The sequence below is a fragment of the Pyrus communis genome, chromosome 15, assembly GCF_041283825.1.
Source record: "Pyrus communis isolate YQ-2024b chromosome 15, ASM4128382v1, whole genome shotgun sequence".
Classification (NCBI taxonomy): Eukaryota; Viridiplantae; Streptophyta; class Magnoliopsida; order Rosales; family Rosaceae; genus Pyrus; species Pyrus communis.
In genome coordinates, this window is record NC_142579.1 from 16,231,819 (window position 1) to 16,251,984 (window position 20,166).

General features: G+C 39.2%; 1 protein-coding gene across 1 annotated transcript; it reads left to right on the forward strand.

The window, feature by feature from the left end:
* The first annotated feature begins 788 nt into the window (after nucleotides 1–788).
* Nucleotides 789–1,292, forward strand: LOC148690582 (uncharacterized). The gene is made up of 2 exons (XM_088684957.1): nucleotides 789–1,061; nucleotides 1,164–1,292. The coding sequence occupies exons 1-2, from the start codon at nucleotides 789–791 to the stop codon at nucleotides 1,290–1,292; spliced, it is 402 nt and encodes a 133-aa protein (XP_088541083.1).
* Nucleotides 1,293–20,166: the final 18,874 nt, after the last annotated feature.

The window sequence follows — 20,166 nt, forward strand, 5'->3', positions numbered from 1 at the left end:
TATTCCTCCCTCTTTTATTTGTTATCCTCTTGTGCTATAGTTTTAATGTGATATTTTACATCTGCTTCACTTCTGTCACCAGTAAAGGTTATCTTTTTAACTTTTACATATTTATAACACGTTATCAGCACGACTCTCTAAAATCTAATCATTCTCTCATTTCTCTTTGCCGAACAAAAAAAAAAAAGTTCATTCTAAGGTTTTTACTGTTCATCTTCTTCCTCTGCCTCAACTGCGTGATATACCCTCGCGAAGAACTGTTTGCTCCATACCTGCTTCTAGTTCTCAACCTAACAGTTACATATATCTTTGATTTTTTGTTTGGTGTAGATCTTGATTACTAACCCAGTATTTATTTATGTTAATTTTACTGCAATCCAAGATGGTGCGGTACAATCGCCCATCTTGAATTGCAAATTTAATCTTATTGCAATCCAAGATGGTGTGGTATGATTGCCTATCTTGGACTGCAGATCTAATTTCATTGCAATTTTAGGTGGCGCGGTATAATCACCCACCCTGCTCTGCGTATTTAAATTTTTCCTGCTACTTGAGTGGTGCGAAATAATCGCCCATTCTTGTTACATTATTTCAATGAGAATGGTACGGTATAATCGCCCTCCTCATTTACCCTGAAAATCTCAAGCCAGAAGTTTTGAGTGCTTATCATTTTGGCCTAAAGATCAAAATGAAAAATTTGTAAGAACTAGAAGTTCTAACACTATATTCCTCCAGGAATACATATTATTGCAAGTTCTTACACATCTCATTTTCTTTTAGAAAAGAAAATGGCGAACTTGACGAAGCTTGATTTTGCTGCCTTGGACATTACTGGGAAGAATTACCTTACCTGGGCACTGGATACCAAGATCCATCTAGAAGTTGGGAATCTTGGAGATACCATCAGGGAATATAACAGCTCATCCTCTCAAGATCGGGCAAAGGCCATGATCTTTATTCATTGCCATCTTGATGAGGAACTAAAGAGCGAGTACTTAACGGTTGAAGATCTGTTAGCTCTTTGGAATGCCTTGAGAAACAGATACAATCACCAGACAATGGTGATTCTTCCAAGAGCTCACTATGAGTGGACTCACCAAAGGATCTAGGATTTCAAGTCAATGGCAGAGTCCAATTCTGCGTTGTTCAGAATTACCTCTCAGATGAAGCTCTGTGGGGATACTATTACTGAGGAAGATTTGTTGGAAAAGACTTTCAGCACGTTTCATGCCTCAACGTCCTCCTGTAACAGTAGTATAGAGTGCAAAGCTTCACTAAATACAACCAGTTGATATCTGTGCTTTTGGTAGCTGAACAAAACAATGAGCTCCTAATGAAAAATCATTAGTCCCGACCTACTGGATCTGCACCATTCCCAGAAGTGAATGCTGCTTCCCTTGAGGTGAACGCCACATCTTCTAGTGGCGATAATCATAAACGAGGACATGGCCATAAGCGAGGTCGGTGGAATAGGAAAGGCAAGAACCATGGTGGTCAGTTTCACAACCAGGTTCCAAGGCATAATTCAGGCTAGAGCTTCAAAAATGTGAATCGCCACAAAGGCAAAGCTCATATGAACAATGCTCTCAGGAACTCTGAATGAGCCTGCCATAGGTGTGGTGGCAATGGGCATTGGGTGCGTACTTATTGTACCCCAAAACATCTGGTGGATTTGTATCAAGCCTCCCTCAAGGAGAAGGGTGTCAAAACCAATTTTCTCGACCAGGCTAAACCAATGGATATACCTGATCTCGTGTGCGACTTATCAAGACCTTCAGATGTAATTGAAGGCTTAGGTAAAACCCAGATTATGTTACCAAATGGAACAATATTGTCCATACAGAATGCGTTGTAAGCTACTCGATCTACTCAAAATTTGTTGAGTTTCAAAGACATACGTTTAAATGGATATCACATTGAAATGAAAAGTGTAGAAAATGTGGAGTATATATGCATTACCACCAATGATACCCAGAATCGTATATTGGAGAAGTTGCATGGTTTGTCAAGTGGATTGTATTATACATACATAAAGATAGTTGAACCACATACTGTCATGAATCGAAAATTCATTGATTCAAAAGTTTACATGCTTTGGCATAACCGTCTGGGTCATCCAGGATCTACCATGATGCGTAGGATTATTACTAACTCTAATGGACATCCATTATTGAGCAGACACATTGCTATCTCAAATGATAACCCTTGTAAGGCTTGTTCTCAAGGGAAGTTAGTAATTAGACCATCACAACTAAAGGTTGATACTGAATCCCCATCATTTATGCAAAGAATTCAAGGAGATATTTGTGGGTCTATTTAACCATCATGTGGACCATTTTGATATTTTATGGCTTTGGTTGATACATCTACCCGATGGTCACATGTTTGTCTCTTGTCTGCTCGGAATGTAGCTTTTGTGAGACTTCTTGCTCAGATAATTAAATTACGAGTACAGTTCCCAGATTACCCCATTAAGTCAATCTGACTTGATAACACTGGTGAATTTACGTCTCAAACTTTTGAAGATTACTGCATGACATTGGGCATTGATGTTGAACACCCTGTTCCTCATGTCCATACTCAAAATGGTTTAGCAGAAGCATTGATTAAGCGGTTTCAGTTAATAGTTTGCACTCTGCTCATGAAAACAAAATTGCCAGTTTCTGCATGGGGACATGCCATCTTACATGCTGCATCATTGGTTCAATTGCGACCTATAGCCAACCACCAATACTCTTCAGTATAACTTGTGTTTGGACATCAGCCAAACATTTCACATTTACAAGTTTTTGGTTGTGCCGTCTATGTGCCTATTGCATTGCCACAACGCACTAAAATAAGACCTCAACGTAGATTGGGAATTTATGTGGGTTTTGATTCGCCATCTATCATTAGATATTTGGAACCCTTGACAGGTGATATGTTTACAACTCATTTTGATGATTGTCACTTTGATGAGACAGTTTTCCTGTCGTTAGGGGGAGAAAAGACATTTCCAGAAGAACCGAAAAAGCTAGCATGGGTTGTTCCCACCTTGTCTCATTTTGATCCTTGAAGCATTCAATGTGAAAATGAAGTAAAAAGGATTGTTCATCTTCAAAGTATTGCCAATCAAATGCCAGATGCATTTAATGATGCTATGAAAGTGACAAAATCACATATACCAGCTGCAAATGCACCTACAAGAATTGATGTCCCTGTTGGACAAAATAAAGTGCAACGAATGATTCATCTGGTGCACGTCTGAAGTGTGGTAGACCCCCAGGTTCAAAAGATTCAGCCCCTCGAAAGAGAAACACAAGGGCACAACTGAATCCAAATGAAATCATTCAAGAAGAGAAAATGAATGACAAATCCACAATTCATGATTCTGTACTTTAGAAAAAGAAATTGTCCCTGATGAGACACATGTCCCTGAAGAAACAGAGGTACATGAAAGCAAAGAAATCTCCATAAATTATGCTTGTTCTAATGAATTGTGGGATCGAAATGAAATAATTATCGATGACACGTTTGCATTCGTAGTAGCCACTGAAATCATATTAAGTGATGATATTGAGCCCCGCTCTGTTGATGAATGCAAACAGAGATAAGATTGGCCTAAGTAGAAAGATGCACTCCAGGCAGAATTAAATTCCTTGGAAAGGTGAAATGTTTTTGGACCAGTAGTTCAAACCCCACATAGTGTAAACCCCGTGGGTTACAAATGGGTATTCACAAGGAAACGTAATGAGAAAAACGAGATTGCAAGATATAAAGCACGACTCGTTGGACAAGGCTTTTCGCAAAGGCCTGGAATTGATTATGAAGAGACATACTCTCCTATAATGGATGCAATTACGTTATGTTACTTAATAAGTTTAATGGTTTCAGAAAAACTTGACATGCGACTTATGGATGTCATCATTGCGTATCTATATGGAGAATTAGATGCTGACATATACATGAAAGTCCCAGAATGACTTAAGTTGCCTGAAACAACTAACAAACCATGAGGTATGCTTTCAATCAAATTAAGACGATCATTGTATGGGCTGAAACAATCTGGACGAATGTGGTATAATCGTCTCAATGAGTATTTGATCAAAGAATAATATATCAACAATGTCATTTGCCTTTGTGTGTTCATTAAGAAATCGAACTCTGGATTTGCTATAGTGGCAGTATATGTCGATGATATAAACCTAGTTGGAACTCCAGAAGAGCTTAATAAAACTGCTGAATATTTGAAAAGCAAATTTGAAATGAAAGACCTTGGGAAAACAATGGTCATTCGTTCTTTGGACATTAAGAAAGATCCATTCCATACAAAAGAAGATGATGAAATGGTCCTTGGTCCAGAAGTACCATATCTGAGTACAATAGGTGCTTTGTTGTATTTAGCACAATGTACTAGACCAAATATAGCTTTTTTAGTTAACTTGTTAGTAAGGTATAGCTCTGCTCCAACAATTCGTCATTGGAAGGGTATTAAAGATGTATTGCGATACCTTCATGGGACAACAAACATGGGTCTCTTCTCTCAAAGAACTTCATAAATGACCAAGTCCTTGTTGGATATGCAGATGCTAGTTTTCTCTCTGATCCGCATAAAGCCCGCTCACAAATTGGATATATGTTCAAGAATACAGATACAACAATCTCATGGCGCTCAACAAAGCAAATATTAGTTGCTACATCTTCAAATCATTCAAAAATACTTGTTTTACATGAAACAAGTCATGAAGGTTCTTGGTTAAGATCAATGATCCATCATATCCGGAATTCATGTGGTCTAACTTCGAAGACAGACAATCCAACTGTCATTCATGAAGATAATGCAGCATGTGTTGCCCAAATGAAGGAAAGATTCATCAAGGGCGATAAAACTAAACACATATCTCCAAAGTTTTTTAGTGCACATGAGTTTCAGAAGGCTAAAGTTATTAAAGTCAGACAAATTCGTTCTAATGAAAATCTGGCAGATTTGTTCACCAAATCTCTACCAAAATGCACGTTTCAGAAGTTAGTGCAAAGTATCGGATTACGTTAACTTACCAAACAACTAAATTTGGAGAATGCGGAATCAAGGGGAGATATATATTAGGGGGAGCATCCATGATACATGCTTGTTGTACTCTTTTTCCTTCGATTATGATTTTTCCCATTGGGTTTTTCCTATCAAGGTTTTAATGAGGCAACATAAGCATATTTAGCACTATATCAACAATCCAGGAAAAGTTGTACTCTTTTTCCTTCGCTATGGTTTTTTCCCACTGGGTTTTTCCAAGCAAGGTTTTAATGAGGCAACTCATGTTGATATGTGGGTGTCCAAGGGGGAGTGTTGAAAACATTGGCATTGTTATGAATGCCCACACACACATTGTCAATACTCTTGCAAATTGAAATAGACTTTGGAAACAAAAGGATTGTTTTTCAAAACATGCGATGTAAATTTCAAACTGTAAGAGCTTGTTTGTATGGAGCCGCTCTATAAATAGAGCACTCCGACTCTAGTTAAATGAGATAGAGAGAATACAGAGAAGAAAGAAAGATTAATAACTTCAGTATCTATTCCTCCCTCTTTTATTTGTTATCATTTTGTTCTATAGTTTCAGTGTGATATTTTACACCTGCTTCACTCATGTCACCAGTAAATGTCATCTCTCTAACTTTTACATATTTATAACGGACTTTTTATATCATCTAGCTATTTGTTTTATGTTCCCCATATTGTTTTTCCTAAAGTTCTTAGTAATGAATGAACACTAAAATTTCACACAACCATATTTTTTGACCTTACTATTTTGTTTCCCACGTTACTTGTCCCGAAATTCTTAGTAATGAACGAACACTAAAATTTCACACAACTATATTTTTTGACCAAACTATTTTGTTTTTCTATGTAGACTTGCAAATGAGTATGAAAATCTCATTAATTTAAATATAATTTCCACTTATGAATATGGCCCGTGAATCAAACAAGAGAGAGAGGACCATTTCCACTTATGAATATGGTTTTCTTTTTGTTTGAAACACATCTCTTTTGGTTTAGGAAATAACTTCTATTCTTTGATACTAAGAAAATGATGGACCGATAAATTAGTATAAACGCAGTATTTACAAAACTTGTCTAAAACCATCCACTTGCAAATAAAAAAACAAAAAACAAAAAAAAAAAAAAAAAACTTCAAGAGCACCCAAGGTCTAAACATATTAAATGCAAACGATTATCCCAAATCACATTCAAAACTAAAGATTTAGTAAAAAGTGAAAGGAACAAGAGGGAGATGAGTCAGCTGTGCCGTCTCACCGCAGGGAACACATATCCATTACTTGACAAATACAACGGATCATATTAAAATGGATCAATATTAAAATGGCTCTTGGCCACTTTAAAACTTTGCGACAAGCAAGTCCTAATCTTACCTGCCCTTTACCGTCATTTCTCTGAAGTCTCATATTAGGTCGTCCACCTACAACCTAACTATACTATATTGGAGATCTTCTCCCCCAACCACACACACACAGATATATATATATATATATATATATATATATATATATATATATATATTCACGTTTGGATTTACAATATTGCTAATATAGTTAGTAAAATATAGAACGGGTATACATAAAAAATATGTAACTGCATTATTTTTCAGCTTTTTCTTAAACTACAATGAATAATTCGCCAATTATTTGTTCAATGTTGTGTAAATCCTAGTTTAGATTTGATTCTAGTTAATCTTTCCTATATGAACTTGTATTCCTTGGGGATGAAGAATTCCTTCTCTTTTTTTACTATTATAAATAAAGGCACTATGTAGGGAGATAATAGATCCTAAACAAAATTCCCTATGATTCTACAAACACATCTCTCTCTCTCAATCTCTCTACCCTTGCCGCCAGCCCCATTCCAGGCTTCCCCTTGTCAGATAAAATAGGCTACAATTGTGACATCCCACATCGCCCAGGGGAGTGATCCTTAAATGTATATTCCCATCCCTACCTAGCACGAGGCCTTTTGGGAGCTCACTGGCTTCGAGTTCCGTAGGAACTCCGAAGTTAAGCGAGAAACGCTCGAGAGCAATTCCATGATGGGTGACCCGCTGGGAAGTTGCTCGTGAGTTCCCAAAAACAAAACCGTGAGGGAATGGTAAGCCCAAAGCGGACAATATCGTGTTATGGTGGTGGAGCGGGCTCGGGAAGTGATCCGCCCCGAGCGGGGATATGACAAATTTGGTATCAGAGCCTAACCTTGGTCGCGTGTGTGCTGACGAGGACGTCGGGCCCCTAAGGGGGATGGATTGTGACATCCCACATCGCCCAAGGGAGTGAACCTTAAATGTATATTCCCATCCCTACCTAGCACGAGACCTTTTGGGAGCTCACTGGCTTCGGGTTCCGTAGGAACTCCGAAGTTAAGCGAGAAGCGCTCGAGAGCAATCCCATGATGGGTGACCCACTGGGAAGTTGCTCGTGAGTTCCCAGAAACAAAACCGTGAGGGAATGGTAAGCCCAAAGCGAACATTATTGTGCTATGGTGATGGAGCGGGCCCGGGAAGTGATCCTCCCCAGGCCAGGATGTGACAAATTTGGTATCATAGCCTAACCCTGGTTGTGTGTGTGCCGACGGGGAAGTCGGGCCCCTAAGGGGGATGGATTGTGACATCCCACATCGCCTAGGGGAGTGATCCTTAAATGTATATTTCCATCCCTACCTAGCACGAGGCCTTTTGGGAGCTCACTGGCTTCGAGTTCCGTAGGAAGTTAAGCGAGAATCGCTCGAGAGCAATCCCATGATGGGTGACCCACTGGGAAGTTGCTCGTGAGTTCCCAAAAACAAAACCATGAGGGAATGGTAAGCCTAAAGCGGACAATATCGTGCTACGGTGGTGGAGCGGGCTTGGGAAGTGATTCGCCCCGGGCTGGGATGTGACAACAACACGTTATTAGCACGCTCCTACTGCTGCACTTAGGAATTTGACGAGGAGATTTTCTGCATTAAACCAGTTCATCCATATCATCATGCAATCAGGTTCTTCCAAAACAATGGTTTTTATCTCGATATTTTTGTAGCCCTGATAGCATGAACATTCACCATAATGCATACCCAACTTTACGTTTTCCAATTTTAGATTCTACATAAATTGTGTATGCATATTCATAATTGTTGAATTATGTAAATTTGATATTTTCCATGAATTGCATCAAATATATGTACATGCATTAAAATTATTAAATTGAATATGCTATATATTGAATTGAAGAAAAAAAAGAAAAAAAAAACATTGAAATTGCCATATGGGTTCTTCGAACCATGACCCTGAGCAAGCATGGAGCATCAGACTCCTTTGGAACTCGACGCCTATGGCGTCCAAACCCAGAAAACCCACATCGCTTGAAGCGAGACCACGACCTTGTAGTGTAATTTACTACCTATATCCAACATGGTGTCATGATTTTTTATCCAATATCATTAAAATTCCTGAAGAATTTCATCGAATTTGGGTGAAATTCCAATTTGAATTTCTTAGGTTTCCTTTTTCCCCCGATGTCGAAGTACTCCCTCCATTCCTAGGAACTTGCTTGCTGTCGAACCCATGACCTTGCACCGAGATATTTCTTCCAAAACACGGTCACTTGCAGCGACGACGCCAACCTTCGTCCCCGGTGACTGCACCCAGCTTTGGCTAGGGTGTTCTTGGTTGAAACCCTAAGCCTAATATTTCGGTTGGCCTTCTCGGCCTACAGAGAAAGAATTTCTTTTCTTTTAAGAACGATCTCGCAGATGCAGCCCAATACCTGGCTCAACTTAACACTGGCTCAAAAGGCCATGGTGTCCCAGCGATGTGTGCCGCACCACATCCCAACTCCGCTGACATATATGTGTTCCCCCATGTTATGACACACATGATCTAGCCCCCGTCTGGGCCATCCTTTTGGGCCTGGCTCCTTTTGTGCAACCAGTTTACTATATTGGGCCTATAACCCATTATAAATATTCGGGCCTGATCAGCTTGTGCCTACTCATGCCCAATTTTTGGGCCTGGGTCGTATATTTCACACCACTTAGCCCACCCATGGAGTAAGGCCTTATTTTGGGCCCGAGTTTATTTGCCTAATTATTTTAGGCCCAATGGGTTTTTTAATTTTTTACACACATTTTAATTTTGGCCTGAAGTTCTATTTGCATATTTTTGTGTATATATTCGTGTTGCCTGCAGAAACATATGAACCTGAAGTTTATAATTACTTTGAAACCTGAAGTTTCTATAAACATGCCTTGTTTGAAAACCTGAAGTTTTCTTTAAAAACATCACCCATGAAAACCCGAAGCTTTTTCATGCGAATTTAACCAATACATGACTATTAGAACTTGAATGTTCTACTCCTAAGTGAATGGATTGATTTTTTTCTCCATTACACTAACCACATCTTGTCCATCTATTTTGTGATAGAAACATGTCGAATTTGAACAAACTCGACTTCACCGCTTTGGAGGTCTCTGGAAGGAACTACCTCCAATGGGTCCAAGAATCTCCACCTCACTACAAAGAACTTGCATCCTGCCATTGAAGATGAGATGGACAACCCTGTTGGCGAAGCTGAGAAAGCCGCTGCTATGATCTTCATCCGAAGACATATTCCTAATGCCCTGCAAACTGAATACCTTGCTGAGGAGGATTCGTGTGCACTATGGGTCGCTTTGGCTGATCGTTTTGATCACCAAAATGACATTTTCTTGCCTGAAGCAAGGCATGACTAGCAACATTTGTGCTTCCAAGACTTTAAGTCTGTGAATGAATATAATTATGAAGTTTGTCGAATCTGATCACATCTCAAATTTTTTAATGAAACTTTGATTGAAGAGGATCTCCTGGAGAAGACCTATTTGACCTTCTCTGCTACTAATATTGTCCTACAACAACAATATAGAGCTCAGAAGTTCACTAAGTTCTCTGATTTGATCTCTCTTTTACTTATCGCTGAAAAGCAGAATCTATTGATGAAGAAGCATCAAGCTCGACCTCCCGGGGCGATTGCCATCCAAGGGAGGAAAGAAAGCCCAGACTCGCCCAAACCTTGCTTTTAAGGCCTCGAACTTCAAGAATAAGGGCAAAGCATCTAAAACCATGGATGCGGATATGTGCTATTGCTGTGGTTCAAAGGACCATTGGTCCCGTGTTTCCCCAAAAGGTTGTAGCTGAATATAATTCTCGTAGTAAGAAGTTTGAATCAAACTTTTTGCAAGTGGAAGAACCGGAGAATACCAAAATGGAGGTTTCTGACTTCCAGGAGGATACCACCCCTATGGAAGATTAGAATCTTAGACATAGACTTATTTTTAGTTGAAATAAGACATTGGGGTCGAATTCCACCTAGTGGTCGACCACCCCTCTTTCTTTTTTTTTGGTTAAATTTTGAACAATTTTCATTTATCTTTGGATTATTTGTTGGTGATTTGTTTTTGGATATTAAGTTTTTAATTAATTATTGTCCTTGAAATACTTAAAATTATTTTGAATTGATATTTGTTTTTAAGAACTTTTATACATGTAATCAGCTCAAATTAATTTTTCATTCTAGGTGTATGACTAGTGGGGAAGTTAGTTGTTTGGCAGATAATGCAACCACACACACCGTTTTGAGTGAACGCATCTATTTCACTAACTTCATACCTAAGAATGCACCTCTGAGAACCCTCTCAGGCCCATCCATCATGAATAAAGGATGCAGTAAGACACGTATAATGTTTTCTAATGGTAAAATTTTGACCATTGATGAGGCTTTCTATTCTCCACGTTCTGGAAGAATGTTGTTGAGATTTGAGGACATTAGAGATAACAATTACCACGCTGAAACCCACATAGAAAATGGAGTTGAATTTCTATGCATAACTTCCTACAAATATGGCCAGAAGCGTATTCTGGAGAAGATAGAGCGTATCCCGAGTGGTCTGTACATTACGACCATACACCCCATAGAATGCCACTATATGGTTAGCCATACATCTAGGACTGTGCATGAAATTACACTTTGGCATGACCATTTGGGACATTCTGGACGAATAGCAATGTGTCGTATCCTCAAATCATCACACGGGCATCCACTAACCCAAAGTTTAGGTTCGATTCAAGGAATCACATGTCAAACATGTTCTATAAGAAAGCTTATTACTAAGCCTTCTTATGAAAAGATTCGTTCGAATCCTCCAATTTTTCTACAGCAGATTCAAAGGGACATTTGTGGACCCATTCACCCTCAATTCAGACCATTTAGATACTTTTTGATGTTTCCACACGTTGGTCACACATGTGCTTGTTGTCCACAAGGAACACTGCATTCTCCAAACTGTTGGTTCAGGTTATCAAGCTTAGGGCTCACCACCCTGATTAGCTGATCAAATCTATTCGATTGGATAATGTTAGAGATTTCACATCTAAAATTTTTGATGACTATTGCATGTTGGTTGAGGTTGAAGTTGAACATTTTGTACCCCATGTTCACACCCAGAACGACCTGGCAGAGGCATTTATCAAGTGCTTACTAATGAATGCTTGATCGTTGCTCATACGTACGACGCTCCTGATTGCTTCTTGAGGCTTGTTGCGACACACCCATTTAATGCCCTTCAGTTGGTTACCAGATATGAACCTGACATATTGCATCTGCGTGTTTTTGGTTGTGCAGTCTATGTGCTGATTTTGCCGCCCTTACATACAAAAATGGGGCTTCAGTGAAGGGTGGGAATCTATCTTGGATATGATATTCTACGATCATTCGTTACTTAAAACCTTTGACAGGCGATCTGTTTACTGCGCGTTTCATAAATTGTCACTTTTATGAGGCATTCTTCCCGTCGTTAGTGAGAGATAAAAACGTCAACGTTCCTGAAGAACGATGCAAATTATCATGGATAACTCCAACTTTGTCTTATTTAGATCCCTGTACCGCTCAGTCTGAAATTGAAGTGCAGTACATATTAGATATCCAGAGCATGGCTCAAAGCATGCCAAATACTTTCACCAATCTAACGCACATGACAAGATCACATATTGCAGCTGCGAATACGCTTACAAAGATGGATGTACCAAATGTATGATGGACTTCCCTCCTGGAAGCTCAGGATTTCAATTTTGGCAATCCACGTACATTAGCGGCTAGCTAATCATCTTCCTCTACACAAAAGCATGGGAGACTTCTTGGTTCAAAGGATTCACACCCTCGGAAGAAGAAACCCACAACACAAGGTCCCGAAGAGCCTACCATGAATCCGACTATCCCTTACTCATTCTATCCAACTCATGAGAAAATTCTAGTTTATGGAAGCATCATTGAAGAGATGAATCCTCCTCCTGCGAATCGTGAGATTTCGGTCTATTATGATAGTGTGTGGTGTAGAAATGAGATGATCGTCGACGATGCATTAGCATATGCAGTAGCTACTGAGATCATGTTGAGCGATGACATTGAACCGTGTTTCATTGATGAATGTTGATGTAGAACTGATTGGTCAAACTGGAAACAAGCAATCCAAGTTAAATTCAATTTGATTGCGAAACGTAAGGTGTTTGGACCTGTAGCTTTTACTCCTCCACATGTGAAGCCCATTGGCTACAAGTGGGTTTTCGTTCAGAAGCGTAATGAGAATAACGAAATTATGCGTTACCAAGTTCGTCTTGTTGCACAAGGCTTCTGACAACGCCCCAGGATTGGCTATAACGAAATTTATTCACCCATTATGGGTGTGAATACTTTTCACTACCTTATCAGTTTGGTAGTTTTTGAAAAACTAAGTATGCAGCTGATAAGCGTAGTAACTACGTATCTCTATGAAGATCTTGATACGGAAATTTATATGAAAGTTCTTGAAAGACTTACATTGACTGATTCAAATATTTCCCTACCCCGAAACACGCTTTCAATTCGGCTGAGGCGTTCACTTTACGGTTTGAAGCAATCCTGAAGAATGTGGTATAACTATGTGAATGAGTATTTGACTAGTTAGGGATATGTGAATAAGCTATGCCCTTGTGTGTTTATTAAGAAGTCACATTTTGGATTTGCAATTGTTGCAGTATATGTCGATGACATGAACTTTATCGGAACTCCTGAAGAGCTCGAGAAAACTGCCGCACACTTGAAGTCGAAATTTGAGATGAAAAATCTAGGTAAGACTCGATACTGTCTTAGTCTCGAAATAAAGCATTATTCAGATAGAATCTTAGTTCATCATTCGAACTATACCCAGAAGGTGTTGCGCCGCTTTAATAAGGATAAAGTAAAGCCTTCGAGTACTCCTATGGTCGTTCAATCGCTAGATGCAAAACGAGATGCCTTCCGTCTAAAAGAGGATGATGAAGAGATTTTGGAGCCTGAAGTTCCTTATCTAAGTGCGATAGGTGCTTTATTGTACTTAGCTCAATGCAATAGACCCGACATCTCCTTAGTTGTTAATCTATTGGTAAGGTACAGTAATGCACCAACACACAGACACTGGACTACGAATTTAGGCTTGTTCTATCTGTACGGATCCTCGAGTGATGCTGCACCCTCTAGTTCTTGAGTTGATTCTCGCCTTGTTGGTTATGCTGACGCAGAATACTTATTTGATTCGCACAAGGCATGCTCTCAAATGGGTTATGTCTTTACCGCTAGAGGTACCGCAATCTCTTGGAGGTTAACTAAACTGTGAGATCCCACGTCGACTAACGGAGAGAGGGTAATGTGCCTTATATGTGCATACCGACCTCCATATAACACGAGGCATTTTGGAAGCTCATTGGCTTCAGAGTTCATCGGAACTCCGAAGTTAAGCGAGTTCGTGCGAGAGCAATCCCAAGATGAGTGACTCACTGAGAAGTTCTTTTGTGAGTTCCTAGAAACAAAACCGTAAGGGCATGGTCGAGGACCAAAGCGAACAATATCATGCTACGGCGAAGTCAAGCCCTGGATGTGGTGGAGCCTGGGTCGGGTTGTGACAATTTTGTATCAGAGCCATTCTGCCCTTTGATACGGATGTGCCGGTAAGGATGCCAGGTTCCCCTTAAGTGGGGTAGATTGTGAGATCTCACATCGACCAACAGAAAAGGGGTGATGTGCCTTATATGTGCATGCCCACCTCCATATAGCACGAGGCCTTTTGGGAGCTCACTAGCTTCGAAGTTCATCGGAACTCTGAAGTTAAGCGAGTTCGCGCGAGAGTAATCTCAGGATGGGTGACCCACTAGGAAATTCTCGTTTAAGTTCCCAGAAACAAAACCGTGAAGGCGTGGTCGGGGCCCAAAGCGGACAATATCGTGTTACAGTGGATTCAAGCCTGGGATATGGTGGAGCCCAGGTTGGGATGTGACATAAACAGACCTTAGTTGCCACTTCGTCTAACCATGTTGAAATTCTCGCCTTACATGAGGCAACTCAGGAATGCTTTTGGTTGAAAGCAGTAGTGGGCCATATTCAAAGCTCATGCGATGTTTACCTCGCTGTTAATGTCCTGACAACGATCTATAAAGACAACACAGCTTGCATCGAACAACTCAAGAAGGGTTACATCAAAAGAGACAACACCAAGCACATTGCACCGAAGTTCTTTTTCTCATATCAACAATAAGAGCATTAGAAGATTGAAGTCACACAAATCCGTTCACAAGACAATCCGGTCGACCTCTCCACTAAATCACTGCTGAAGAAGACATTTCAAAAGCTTGTTCAAGGAATTGGTATGCGTAAACTTTCTGAGTTGTAATATTGCTATTTCTCTTTGGAATTGTGTCGAACTTAAGGGGAGTAACTTGAAGAATACTTGCTTGATTTTAATGTACTCTTTTTACCCTATGATTAGGAGCATTTTTCCCACTAGGTTTTTGCTACCCAACTAGGTTTTAACGAGGCACCCACCTTGGGCTGGTCATATCCCCGATGATGTCTCGTAGATGTTTCTTTTGGCTTTGCATTTCTCACGCATTTTTCCTTAGACTATGGATTTTGTCCCTACTCGGGTTTTTGCCATAGCCTTAGGGTTTTTTTAGTGAGACTTACTTCGACTTACTCTTTTATGCCAGTTCCTACCTTATTGGATAAGCATTGTTCCTTAGAATCAATGCCAACGAGTCAACTTCCTCAACTTCTGCATGATGCTAAATCTACCTTGAGTATTTACACACTCAAGGGGGAGTGTTGTGAACTTTCCTAGTTTAAGTGTGATTGTGTAAATCCTAGATTAGATTTGAATCTAGTTATTTTTTCCTATATGGACTTGTATTCCTTGGGGATGAATGATTTCTTCACTCCTTTTACTACTACAAATAAAGGCACTACGTAGGGGGGATAATAGATCCTAACAATTCCCTACGATTCTACAAATACATCTCTCTCCCAATCTCTCTACCCTTGCTATTGGCCCCCTTCCCCTTGTCAGAGAAAATAGGCTACATCGATCAATAATATGTTTTATTTTGTCAAAATCATAAATTTTGTTAGATTAGATATTAGATTGATCACCAACAGGGTTCGAACCCACTCTGCCATGCATTGGTCACCAACGAGGTTTAAACCCACACCATCATGCAAGGGCTCAACACCTTTCCACCACTGTGGTAAGGAGCCACTTGCTTTGTTCAATAATATGTTAAAAATATTGTATTTGAATTTTATAAGCATGTATAGCAATCGTGAAAATACATACATACCGCCATAATATGTGCATAGTATGTGTAATTTTAAATATAATTATGTTAACAATTCACTGTCAAAAGTGTACAAATAAAAGAAGAATACTTTTAATAATACATAAGGACATAATACCCATATTATACCAAAAATTTTTTATTTTATAATTGCAACCTCACGTAATATATTGATGTGATAATACAATATTACATTATAGTCCTATTATATTAGAAATGTGATTGTGTAAATCCTATCATATATAGGATATTTTTATGGGATTCTACCATATCTCTTAGACTAGATATTGTAACACCCCGCCTTGAAATATCTATTTTCAGGAAATAATTACCATAGTAGACCCAATTAAACTCTTGTTTAATGTACTACCATCAAACACTATTCTTAATTTAACATTCCTTAATAAGTCACGTAATCTCAACCAAAAACATCTTATCAAACGCATAAGATTTAGTTTCATCTTATTCATCAAATTTCTTTCCTTAAATCAACTACCCAACCAAAATGGAATTCTTGATTATTTGAGGCTACATATAACCCTGTTAGACTACCTACGTACCCTTGAGGGAGATCAAGCCTTTCGTAGTTCACATTTCCACTTTCTAATTCATTTTTGAAAAACATTTAAGTAACTCACAATCATTAACTAAGTTCAAAAAAGTGAATCACAACAAATGCATGTTAAATATGGATTCAGAACACCGTAATTAGCATAAAAAGACGACATTGGCTCACTGGCCACACGTTGCCACACTCGTCACTGCGAGTGGTAGTCGGCCACCCCGACTCGCTGAAAAATTCCACTATTTCTAAAAATTCTCAAATATTACAAAAATGTAGAGCAAGTTAAGGGGAACAATTTTTATACTTGGGCCAAAGTCCAATTCGGCTAGGAAAATCCCCAATTTCACTCAATTTCGCCAAAACCCTAGAATTTGGTTGTCCTCGATTTGTCACCTCTGGTGCTCTGCCGCCCCAACCAAGGCTTGGGACATGTTCCTAGGTTCACTAAAAGTCCATTGAGGGTGTTGGGGGTGGAAGTTTGCTTCAGATACGGTGGATCGCAGCCATGGAGTTCCGATGCACTACCGTTTTGATTTGACTCGAATCGGGGCCTATCTTCCGTCGATTTTGGAGTGAGAATGGAAGAGTGGGAGCTGCTGAGTCAAACGGTAGCAGTCCGACACTTAACTCATTGGGAAAATGTCAGATTTGGCATTGGAGGTGAGGTTTTCTAGGTCAGGTCATGCGGGTCAAATAGAGGACCTGTTTCCCCCTTTTTTTTCTTCTCCCCCCTTTCCCCTCCTTTCCTTTCTCCCTGATTGGCTAGTCCCTTTCCTCCCTTCTCTCATTCTCATCCCAGCTGTCCATTTCTCTCTTTCCTTTTCTTTTCTTTATTTTTTCCTTTCATCCCAGCCACACACGTGGCATATCACATGGCTCTAGATTTTCTGGAGCCTTCTAGATTGAAGTAAAATTACTAAAATATCCCTGACTTAAAACGTTAATAACTTCTTCATTATAACTCCGTTTCATGTTTGCGCCTACGCGTTCGTGAGATCGAACTCTATTCAAAAATATAAATCATGACCTCTAAAGGTCTAAGGATTTTAAATAATTATTTTCCAAACTTCAACTTCATAACTAGTTTAATTAAAATTCTAAATTCAAATAAATTAATATAAATTCTCGAAAAATAATATAAAATCTCAATAATACAAATATGTAAATTATAATAGTCTCCGGAAACAAAACTTTAAAAGTTCTCAATTCAACTTTTCACAACCAGAAATCAAATTTTTTTTTTCGATTTTCTCCACATATTCATATATTTGAATTTTCAGGGCATCGCATATATTATCCTATTAGATTTGTAATCCTATTGGGGTAAGGAATTTGCCTTCCCTACTACTATAAATAAAGGCACAATGGGGTGGCATAACACACTCCTCACAATTACACATCTCTGTCTCTTTCTCTCTATTGCATCTCTGTCTCTTTCTCTCTATTGCTGCCCCACCCTCTCTCTATGTCCTTTATATTGTTCAGTAAATTAGGTCTACAATATGTTATCAGCACGCTCTTGACGCTACTCTAAAGAGAGTTTGATCTTCAATCAAGGGATTATTACGTTTTAATCATTCATTTTATGATTAATTTATTATTTTATTGAATTTATCTACCTACTATTGATTCAATTTAATTTTTCTTTGTTGAACGTGATACAATGCATTGGAGATGTAACAATTTTCAAGAAGGATCTTCGACAAATTCAAAGGCTCAGTTGTTTTCTACCGGTCAGGTATGCTTATAATAAAGGAAGATATTTGAAATGACCAAGAAGCATGAAAACATTTCCCATGATGCATGAACCCCCTACATTTACATTTACCTTTCGATATATATTGTATATGTTTATATATTTGTCAATATATATAAACATTCATGCATTTTTGCTATGTGGAATTTGTGAGTCAAAGAATCGAAGGAAAATATAAAAAATTAGGTGTGTGAGACCACCATGTGTAACAACCCATCCTAAATTTTACAGTTGTTATAATTTTAAAGGTGTGATTTTACGAAAATGCCCTTTGAGGTGGAATCATTGATTTTTGTTGACCCTCGTATTGTGAGACATATAACCCATTTTGTCAGCGCCTTGTAGTACTCGTCACTACGAACACATGGGCGCAAGCGGAATTGAATTTGGAATGTAAGGGGCATTTTGGTAATTTTACTGTTTTGTCTTTTCTTGCCTTATTTGGTGAGCAAGTAGGGCCCACCTTTGCTTTTTGGTCTCCTGGCTCTTTCTCTTTTTTCCCCTATTTCCTCTACTTTCTTCCTCGTCGTGAAGCATCTCTCTCTAAAACTCTCTATTCTCTCATCTCTCTCTTTGCCCCGATGGCACCACACGCAAACAAACAATAATGACAACATCACCAGACCACCACCACCCTATGAATCTCGTGGTCTCGACCCTAGGCCAAGGCCTTAGAACTCCAGCAGTGGCAGAAACCACTATTCATCATCTTCCCGGATAAACCCATGGCGAGTTCTTGCCACCCCCGACATAAGTAAGTCCTTAGAACCCTTTAGATCGTGTTTTAGGGTTAGATTAGTGTATTTTAAGTTATACTTGTGTGTTGGATGCATAAATAACTCGGGAAACCCTTCCCTAGTTTTTTGGCGAGGACCACGACTTTTACAGTGTTTTCCGGCCAACTCCTGCCACAACTCGGCCTCTTTTTGGTATGAATCCCTTCTTCTCATTCCAAGCTTCATTTTCATAGGTAGAACGATGATTTTGGTTGAGAAATGAGCTCAAACAAAGCTCTGGAAAAGTTGCCCAGAATCAGGCTCGTTTTAGGCCTCGCGAGGAACGCAAGTACGCCTGCACTTGCAGGCGCTTGAGGTGGCACATGGGCTACAATGCTCGATGTGTAGAGCACACGCGCCTCCACTGGCACGTGGTGATGTGTGGGGGAACTCGAGGTCCCTCCTTAGGTTTTCGACACCCCGAATGAGAATACGATGTCTGTTTTTCTCAATTTCAATAGTTTTAGTAGGTCTTACTAAATGGTCCTTCTATGTGCTTAGATACATTTGTTAGTGGCGACCCCATCCTCTCTAGTCTATATGACTCTTTGATGACGGAGTATTTGTGAATGGCCCCTTCTCGAATTGCATGTTTTTATAAAAATATTAGACTTGCATACATTTCGTGAATTAATTACGTTTTACATGTTTTACGGAACATATGTTTATGAAAATAATGTTTATGGAGTTGTTTATGATTTCATATGATGATGTTTTAAGCCCTAAGCTTTGGTATGAGTTTTGAATTACGTTTTCTGTGCTTAATTAGTGGGTATTCATATGACATATACACACAACATGAGTATGTATACGTCTATGACCATAGGACATAGTTGAGGAGCAGTGAGATATTTATGACATACTCCTAGAGTGTCGAACAGCTTCACTAGCCACGGTTAGTGTCGGTGTGTTATGTTATATTTCTTCTTTGGCGTAACCCAAAGTCGTACATCTTCACCTTCGGGTGATGGAACCTACCATATTTCTTCATTGGTGTAACCCAATGTCATACAGTTTCACCTCCAGGTAATGGATATGCCTTTAGGCGACTATTAGTGTTTGGATTATGAGCTTTTCCGGATTTTCCTTTGGAGGATTTCGATACCACTTTTAGATATGGTTTTATTATCTACGAATGTTTTCATGGCTTGATAAGGTTTCCAAAAAACCTATTATGTAGTACTATATGAGCTTTTCAAAACAAAGGGTTAGTATGTTCGAAAGAAAAATGGTTGTCCTACTAATATTATATTAAATTGGTCCACTCACGCTTTGTTTTGTGCCCCTTTAGGATTTAGAATTGAGGCGTACGATCCTTGTGTCAGGGCACTCCCGCATAGGTATCTTTGAGTCTTCTCAGTGTATGACCCATTCCTTTGTTTGTACCTTTTTATAATG

What these genes read in the sequence shown, in the direction of transcription:
- LOC148690582 (XM_088684957.1), top strand. Translation starts at nt 789, where the DNA reads ATGGCGAACTTGACGAAGCTTGATTTTGCTGCCTTGGACATTACTGGG. An exon ending in GATACAATCACCAGACAATG is followed by an intron (nt 1,062 to 1,163) that starts GTGATTCTTCCA and finishes ATTACCTCTCAG; the next exon opens with ATGAAGCTCTGTGGGGATAC.